The 9,981-nt window shown below is 38.9% G+C and overlaps 1 protein-coding gene across 2 annotated transcripts in view; it reads right to left on the bottom strand.

The window, feature by feature from the left end:
• Nucleotides 1–9,981, bottom strand: part of HOOK1 (hook microtubule tethering protein 1) — a 55,748-nt gene that overhangs the window by 21,223 nt on the left and 24,544 nt on the right. For both annotated transcript variants that reach the window (XM_053392259.1, XM_053392258.1), the window contains exons 2-6: nt 4,114–4,199; nt 3,638–3,710; nt 2,387–2,437; nt 1,200–1,332; nt 237–304 (exon numbers count right to left, since the gene is read on the bottom strand). In XM_053392259.1, the coding sequence (XP_053248234.1) occupies nt 237–304; nt 1,200–1,332; nt 2,387–2,437; nt 3,638–3,710; nt 4,114–4,136 (348 nt within the window). In that variant the 5' untranslated portion in view covers nt 4,137–4,199. The remainder of the gene's footprint in view (nt 1–236; nt 305–1,199; nt 1,333–2,386; nt 2,438–3,637; nt 3,711–4,113; nt 4,200–9,981) is intronic.

Consider the following 9,981-nt stretch of genomic DNA (forward strand, 5'->3'; position numbering starts at 1 on the left):
ATATGTGTGCCCTCTTTACATCAAATCCCTCAAAATAGTGCCTGCAGAGAAACCAGACTTTGATCAAACAACTTATTTTAAACTATGTAGAAGATAGTAGGGTAACGAGAGATTCTGAGATAACCAGGATCAATTGTTTTGTTACTATTGCAGTCCTGGAGATCCCCTACCCTTTGATTTTTTTTTAAGAAAAGAAAATGATTTCATTTTTGGTGTGTATTATAACTACTTCTTACCTCTTGAATAGCAGCCATAACAACGTGTTGGACAGACTCCTCTAGTGTCATTATAACTTGTATATGCTCTACAAGATAAAATTAGCAAAAGTTTGTTTTCTGTAAGAAGAAATATCCTAAAAAACCTGGAGACAGAAATTACCCCTTTCATATTTTCTCTACCCCCCCATCCCACCCCAAAACCTTACTTCTAACCAAGTATTAACATTTCTGTAGTACTCATTATGGAAAATACTGTAGCAGGTTAAAATATCATTATTAACATTTTAGCCAGACTGCAATTCTTGTAACTATAGCTGTAGTTAATTCCCTCTAAAATGCAGAAATACTCATCACCAAACATGTGGCTGTGGGATGGGTTCAGTTATATGACATTCAGAGTTACTCCATAATCAGAATTCTCTGTCATTCTATTTGAGGGTACAGATTAACAAGCTGTCAAGGTAATTTACACCCGTGGTTCTAAACACATTTTCTTAGATGTTCATCAAGAATTTAACTTCAAGAAGAAGCAGTTTGGATTGCAGTTTTGGGTTGGTCAGAAGACTGAAAACAAAAGTTAGAGCACACTGGAATTCTGAGTCTCACATCTGATTTTATTTTTTAAATTATTATTTATTAAAATAGCATCCATTCTGTTAACCAAAAGTTTTAAAACATGTTGAGAACTCACATGCAGAGTTTAAGGTTTAAAAAAATATTTTTTTAACTACGGGAGGGTGTTGGGCATGAACTGCAGGGAAGAGGGGAGAACGTTCCATTGCCCAAGCATAAATCCTTGCACTGATAAGATAGGTTAGTTGGGATACCACCCTTTTCACTTCACTTCACAAATCATACAGAATAGAGGCTGTGTGCCCTTTCAGTTTCATCTCCGCAAGCTATTTCACAACTTCTCCATGCAAGCTAGTATGATCCATAAAACTCAGCAGAAGGTGGCTGATTCATAGGAAAAGCATTTACCTTGTTTCTTTTCGCAGTTGACCGCACAGCCTAAAATAAGCTGCAGTAACCTGCCCAGCTCTACTGGATCAGAATGTTCAGATATCTGGCTTAAATCAGGAAGGAGATCTTCTGAAATCTGCTGACCTAAAAACTGCAAAGAAAATCTGTCATTATAATTTCATAATGACATGAGGAGGAAATTAGTCCATGAAGGCAGAATTTGTCAGATTATTTGGAAGGCAGGCAGAAGTTAAAACTCTCTAGCTTTCTTTGTGGTAAAGGACACTTTCTTTTTGATCATGCATGCACCAAGTACATTTTACAGGGTCTGCTGGAATTTATTAAAGTATACAGGTACATTAGAACAAGTCCAGTCAGGAAAAAACTAGAGGGAAGACACACACACACACACTTGAAAAAAATCTGGCTGATGATCCATGTCTGTCATTACTTGATGATTAAGGGTGAGTAGGAAGTGAGAAAACAGTTGTGCGGCCTGCCCTCAAGAGTTTTCAGCAACTAGCATGTCCCTAAACCAGTGCCACCAAGTCAGGCTTGATGCTGCAAACTCTGCAGTGAGTGTAGAAAGAGGAGTGGTGGTAGCAGAGATTTGGAACAAGGAGCTGCTAAAGAAGGGAGGCAAAGCAGCATGGACTTTGCCTGTAAATCTTGGCTTAGGATCTGGCTCATATTTTTATATATATGTACTAGCTTCTAAATGTTGCAACATCCTGCAAAATAATGCATAAATAAGCACTTTTAGAAAGTGCTTCCGTTTTCAGGTGACAGAGTACAGGGTGTGTTCAAGTTAGAAAAATGCAGGAAACCTCACCCAGATCAATTTTGCATGTACATTGGTACCTCGGGTTACATACGCTTCAGCTTACAGACTCCGCTAACCCAGAAATAATACCTTGGGTTAAGAACTTTGCTTCAGGATGAGAACAGAAATCGCGCAGCAGTGGCGCAGCGGCAGCGGAAGCCCCCATTAGCTAAAGTGGTACCTCAGGTTAAGAAAAGTTTCAGGTTAAGAACGGACCTCCGGAACAAATTAAGTATTTAACCCGAGGTACCACTGTATCTATTTTACATATGAAGCAATGCCCGTGATAAGATTTAACAAAAACACTACCAAACAAATTGAGATTTAGCCTTTGACTATAGTGAACAAAGTATTACTTTAACAGCTGCTGTTTTTTCTATACCTCATGATAATAATCTGTAATTCCTTGAAGAACCTTCTTCAAATTGCTGGCCTAAGAAGGTTTAAAAGAAAACATTGGTTATGACTGTGAATTCACTTTCCTAAGATTTTCCTGTATTTCACATTTGGCATTAAATGTCTCAATGACAGCCTTTACTGAACAAATGTGACAAATATGAAGATGACTGGTTCAGGTGGACACTGCAGTGTACTACTTAATATTACTATTATTACCATAAACCAGAACAGCCTCAGGTGAAAGCAAAAAAAATTAAAATAAATACAAGTCCTTCAAAGAACAATTGGGTTTCTGTAAGAGATCAGTGTAAGCTGTGGGTATCTCAGAGATGGGGACACAATGCCATGCAACTTTTCCAATGCAGAAGTCTAAAGTGGGATTTCCATGCTCACTGTTTTCAATGAGTTTCCTGGTCACCAACATGCCTCCTCTATGGTAGATCAATACTAACGCTCCTTCCAGCAACCCCTCAGACTGCTAAATGCTGGTTGTAGGATTGCTAAGTGACAGTTCTTAAATATTTTATTTAAGGCAGTTGTGGCAAGTTACTACACACCTCAGGCACAGTCTCAAATGTTCAGATCATATGACTGTAAGCTGTAACCCTGCTCACATCTGCAGTATGACAACATTAACAGCGGGTTAAATTACACTGCAGTATTACTATGAGTCTCCAGTCTCAAATCTCTCTCCCCTCCTCTCCTCCATCTGCAATATGAGGGTGGGGAAAGAATACTGAAAAGTTACATTTCTCCCTACCCCCACCTGCCAACTGAATTTACAAAAACATTTAAAAATTGTATTTTTCGTACAAATGAATTCAGCTTGAAGGAACTGCAATACTATATCCATTGTTGCTTCTAAATTTTGCTGGTGAAGGGATGTGAACACTGCTGGTGAATCACTGCAACAATAGAAGTTCACAATTTTTCCACTGTTGCCTATGAAGAGCGGTCAATGTTAGCACTTCAATGAGAGAATACCATGACATCAAAATTAAGCAAATTAAATTTTAGTTGATAGAGGTGATCTATAAAAGCAATCTGGGACATCCCTCAAGTGTATACATTGTTTTACACAGAAGGGCACAGAGCAAGAACTAGCCTTTGATTCGGAATTTAACTTGCTAGACCAAGTGGACTTAAAAAGAATAAGATGTATTCATATTTTTTTTGTATAGTTTTAACTTTGAAATGTTATCTTTTGTAGACACACATAGACATTTTCAATTACCTTTATTCTCCAGTTGTCACCAACATCTTCTTTAATACGGCTTAGCCAAACTTTGTCAAACCAAGCAGCATCACTAAAATAAAATCAATCCATTTTTATTAAATATCACAAAAGTGTCATGACTGAATTCCAGTCCTATTTTTATTATAAAAGTATGTAGGAAAAGACTGCTAGTAAGGCAAAGTAGAGTTTCACAAATAAAAGTTTACACAATTACTGTTCCCATGTACTGGTAAGTTTAACACACAAACACACATCTTTTGCCTCCCATCGTATTTAAAAATTTGAATTGCAAGATAACACAAGTTGGGTACCTTATAAAGGAAGAAGGGTAGAGTGATTATGAAGAAAGCTCAGATGATCAGTTACAAAAGAATGTGATTTATTGTGCTAATACTGCTGTGTAAAAGAAAGAGAAAACCAAAACATCCAAGAAAACCAAAATAATTCAACACACATACTTTAAAGTAACTTACATTTCATGAAGTACTTGTGCCATGGCAACACCATTAGTTAAGTCCTGAACATCTTTACAGGATTCAGCAGTATTAAATGTTTGTAACTAGAGGAAAGAAAGAATAAATAAATATAACTATTTCTATCTAATTTGAAACAAAAGAAAATACATACATTTCAGAACATTTTTAGCCCACCCACATTCCAGTTCTCAGGTAAGGTTACAAAATGTTAAAACACCAAATGTTAAACATCCACATGTATTAAAAATAGCAGGTAAAAAAAAACAGAGTTCAAATTACCAATTAAAATATCTAACAGATGCCTGGACAAAACACAGGTCTTAGCCAGGCACCCAAATGCAAGGGTGTTAGCACCTGCCATACATCCAAAGGAGGGCATTCCTTAATTGCAGTTCCACTGTGGAGAAGATCCTAGTCCTCGTTACCATCTGATGTATCACCCCCGGTTGGGGAACAATGAAAAGAAACCAGGCAGGCTGACAGAGAGAGAGAGGCACTCCTTCAGATACCTGGCCCCCAAGTCAACACCAGCACCTTAAATTCAGCCCAGAAACAAATAAGCAATCACCAAAAATATTTTAGGATCTGTGTAATGTGGTTCCTGCTGGCTGCCCTGCTCAACATATGGAAGGCCACATTCTGCACTAACTGAAGTTTCTGGGCTGTCTTTAAGGGCAGGCCTACATAGAGCACAGTACAATAATCCAAAATAATCCTATCACATTAAGTATGTGTATAAATAAGATAGTAGCCCAATCACCTGCCTGTGTCACAAGGCAGTCTGAATGCTGAGTATAGCAAGCAGTTTGCCTGGAAACACTTTTTATTCAACCTAAGCAAGATTTACTATATATTGATATTCAGATGAATGGTACTCACAGCAAACCCTTCATGTGCAAATCACACACTAAGAGTAAGCCCAGTGAAACAGCTGCACTATGCACTTAAAGCACAGTTTCTCCCAAAGAATCTAGGGAACTGTAGTTTACATAGCTTAATAAACCATAGTTCCCAGAATTCTTTGTAGGTGGGGAATGAGCTTCAAATGTATGGTGTGGGTGTGACCTGATGCCTGTGCAAGGACTTCAAACACACAACAGACTCCCCCTCCGTGTCTTCCCCACGCCCCTGAAATTGGCATGGAAGGATCAGGAGAACCCCCAGAAGAGCATGCAGGAGAAAAAGGGGGGGCTGTTGTGTCTGGAAAGCTGAAGTACCTGTGCTGATGGAAGGTTTGCCAGTGAATTCTTCCTTTTATTTTTAGAAATCTACAACCAGACTGCTGCTTAGGTTAGACACCCCAAAAAGGTCTCTCTATGTGATAAAGGGAGTTACAAATCACTTCCCTGTTTGCAAGAAAGGTTAATGCTGGCCTACCTTGCACAGCTGTTGGAAGGCTACTTAGATAACTTAAGTGAAGCAAAATGAACAACCTCAAATTCGCATAAAGGTCTAGTATTATTAAGAGAGCAGGATTTTTTCTTAGACAAAGGGAATCATTAAAACAAATACATTTGTACATAAAGGGTTCAAACCAACTAAGTCATACTTAATAGTAGATCCACTGAAATAAATATGAGTAACTTAACTGATTTCAATGGGTCTATTCAAAGTATTGATTTAACAAAATTTATACACCACCTGATTGTAAAAACAAACCCACCACCACCTTCTAAGTAATTTACAAAAATATAAAAAAACAGTTTAGTATGATTTTGTTGGATACCATCTAGAGAACTATTGCTAACTTGAAAGTAAGGGCTCCAGTGTGATAGTTCCGTCATGAACAAGTTGCAGAAGACAGTCCTAACAAGTTGCAGAAGACAGTCCTAAGTTGCAGAAGACAGTCATGAACAAGTTGCAGAAGACAGTCCTAAGTTGCATTCCTGAGTTGCATTAAGGTTATGTAATTTAAGAAGAGTGTTCCTGTATACCACAACTATGCTTTATGCGGCATTAAGTGAAGCATGAATCAAGTCTTTGACAGCTTCTGAAGACTGATTAAATAATCTTGAACTTTTCAACTAGATTAGTGCACTGTAAGGATCTATCTTTAAATACTGACTTTTCAACAAAATTTGTACAAAAATGCAGCAGCTAGGTTCTTAAAGCTGGACAGTCAACACTGGCCACAACTTTACTCTTTATGATATTCATTGGCTACAAGTTTCACTTGGTAAAACAATTTCCAACTGTACCCAGAAATATATATGCAAGAAAATTCAATGTATGTAGGCTACACCAATAAGATGAAACAACAGCTGGCTTCATGTCATGGTTTCTGGGTCTGGGATCCATCTTGGAACCACTCCTAAAAGCACAGGCCCAGAGCATGCTCAACTCAAACTTTTCTAAAGAAGCACTTCCATCTTTAATCCACTAGGTGTCAACCACATAAACATATCTTACAGAAAACTTGTTCATGGTTTTGCTATTCCAGGAACTCTGAAAGAACATAAAAACAAACTATTCTGTTTTTGTGACGAATGCAGTATTTGATTCGTGGTATATAGTTCAGTAGTATTTCTTAATAATGCAGAATAAATGATGGGAGGTACAGATCAACAATACAATATGCACAATAAAAGAGCCTGGAATTATACACCATGATTCAAACCAGCACAATAATATTTCAAAATACTTTGTTTCAATAGGAATTATCGGTATATTGGTGTTTTTAAAATAACTAAAGCTTATGTAGTAATAATATTTTGTTAAAAATAAGGAAAGAGGAGGGAAATACTTAGGAAAGAAACACTGTTGCCAGTTTTTTGTAAGGATTAGCCTCAGGTTGTAAATATGTGTAAATAAACCATATACTGTATCCTAAAGACACCAGAATCTCTGCTGTCACTCATTCCAATTAAACAGGGCTCTGGGCAAATGCCTGGAATCCCTAGAATCTTGTACCGCTCGGAGATTGGGACGGCATGCAACCATATTATTAAATTTTAAATATTGTATTCCTTAGGACAGCTGTGCAAATGATATAGATAAGCAAACAAAAATATATGAATGCCAGTCATTTTTCCATAAATAATTTAAACTGCAGTTAGAATAAGTCTCTCCCCTCCTGTTTATTAAAGGAGATCCTTTGTACTGTATCATAGACAATGCAATTTGGGAGAAATATGCAATATTGGGAAATACTTCCTTAATTCAACTAAAATGACAATATGCTGGTTGTGGTATGATCAGTAAAGTATCCTCAGGTGATCTTAAAGTTCACCTGAGGAGGAGCTGGTCTGCTAGATATCCTGGTCCCAAGTTGTTTGGGACTTTAAATGTCAGCAACAAAATTTTGAACTCCCTTGTAGCTTAAAAGTAAGCCAGTGCAGATATTCTGACACCAGTGTAATATGCCAAAAATTAGGGTTACCCATTAAACACCCTAGCAGGTGGGTTTTGCACCAGCTGCAGCTTCTGAACCAGGTACAAGGGTAGCACCATATACAGCACATTTCAGTAGTCTAATGGTTTAATTTACACCTAGATGAAAATGTGGCTAAATCTGGGCAGCTGCAAACAGATGGGGTGCAAACCTGACCCTGAGAAATCTAGAGGAAAATGGAAGTCCAGGTGTCTGGCTTAAGTTTCACAAGGAAGCTAAGCTGAAACAGAGAGTTTTCCCCCTGTTCAAAGTGGTAGCTCTCAGTATGGTAGGTACAGAAAAGATGCCTCAAAGAGTATATACCACGACTGTAGCAATTAATACAGGCAGGCACTTGAACTCTTTCTGCTAATCACACAGCTTTAGGTTTTGGTTATCTAATAAGAATTCATTCAAATAAAAATCTCTTTCTTTCTTCATCAAGAGTAAATCATTAAGGAGAATTAAAGCTGCACAGACTGGAGCAACATATGGCTGTAAATAATGTTAAGCTTCAGAAACTAATACAGTGGGGAAGAAAATTGTTGAACAGCCAACACAAAGCAGCAAAGGATGACCATTCCCTTTTATTATGGAAGCCAAGTGACACTGCACCGGTCAGTGAAATGGGATCTTCCAGAAAGAAGGGCGGCTTCTGTATACCTGGGGAGTATTCCAGGCTTACAAACAGAAATTGGTGTTTAAGGGATGGAGACGGGAAGATCAAGAGCTACAGTTGTGCTGCCATGTAGCCATCAGGCTGATACTAGAGAAGGGGACGACAGAGGACGAGATGGTTGGACAGTGTTCTCGAAGCTACCAGCATGAGTTTGACCAAACTGCGGGAGGCAGTGGAAGACAGGAGTGCCTGGCGTGCTCTGGTCCATGGGGTCACGAAGAGTCGGACACGACTAAACAACTAAACAACAACAACAACAATGGCTTGCTTCCCTTTAGTCAAGGGAAGGGATGGGGAACCTTAAATCTCCAGGACTTTCCCCAGGCCACATGCCTCACCAGCCCTGACTGGAAGTATCCCTTAAGTGTGATGCTGCCTTCTTCTTCCCTGTACGTAAGTTAGGGAGATGTGGTGGGTGTGTAAACCCCTGACTTTTGTAATCCTGGACTATAATCTACTGTAGAAAAGTAAGAGTCAAATCCAAAGCCTTTGGAAAGCTGCTAGCTGCCATGCAGATCCATGAGAAAATGTGGCCTTCAGATTTTTGATTTTTTAAAAACCCTCCTCTGACCTAAACCCCTAAAACAGTGGAGGGAGGGGGCTATGTACCCACCTCCATGCACAGTTATTGGTTGGACATGGATGATCATCACAGCTCCTCACTCCATTTTTTTATCTCACCCTCTACAACACAGTTCCTTGTAGGCAATGAACTTGTGCACATTTAATCAGTGGCACTGCAAGTAATAGGCACACTTTTATTTATATCTGACAGTATATTGGTTCTGCTTGAAATGAAAGATAATATACTAACAAGAGTAGTAGCTTTATGTTTTGTCCATTACTTTATATTCCCATCAATCTATCCAAAAGCCACCTATATGAAAAAAAGTGGAGAGCGTGGGGAATACTTCTTTTTCTCTCATCCCCACTTACGATTTCTAGTAATAAAACTCCAAAATGTGTGTTTTAACACAAGAAACTGCTAAGGTTTCCAGACTAGACTTGTCTCTTGCTCCATGACCTAGATAAATATACTATTACCTTTAAAATATCTTTGTTTGTTATGGCAGCTTATAAGATTCAATGCAATTTTTTCAATTGATTGTTTTTCCAGTGGCAATTTAATAAAGTTAGAACTCTAGGTTACAGCTAAGTTCAGTTTAACCCGTATAAGAATACACTGTCACTATCAACCTTTGATCACCGAGCACTCCTCGGTCTTCATGATGCATGGCATAAGGGATTCTTGAAATGACCTTTGGTTTTGATGAAACAGGACTGCCAACTTCCTCATCATATATTAGATAGAAGCAAAAATCCTCTTGTAAGCTGGCTCCTTAGCAACATGCACAATTATATAAACTGCTCCTGGCATATTTACTTGAACTCAATGATAAACACATTGAAAAAACATGCACAGAGGTAAGGTGCATGGCGGCAGTATTGGGGAGGAAACTGCACTGAATGAAGCATACGTTTGGGTAAATAAGGGCCACAAATCTGATTCGTTGTGACTGAACTGAACATACTGACGGTGGTACATTATGGCAGGGCTGGCCCAAGACATTTTGGCACCTGCGGCGGTTCCTGAAATGGCACTCTACTCCTAGGAAGACCCACATCAGGAACAAGGGCGGGAGAAAGCTTGAAATCGGGATCTGCTGTCCCTGTGGATCCTGCCACCTGAGGCCGCTCGTCCCACCTTGCCTCCTGCGTGGGCCAGCCCTGACCTTAGGTACAGTAGGGAAAGGACCCCATCCTTAGCTACTCTATGGATAAGTGACCGTGCACACTTACATACACACAACTGTAC

The sequence above is a fragment of the Podarcis raffonei genome, chromosome 6 (genome assembly GCF_027172205.1).
Source record: "Podarcis raffonei isolate rPodRaf1 chromosome 6, rPodRaf1.pri, whole genome shotgun sequence".
Taxonomy (NCBI): Eukaryota; Metazoa; Chordata; class Lepidosauria; order Squamata; family Lacertidae; genus Podarcis; species Podarcis raffonei.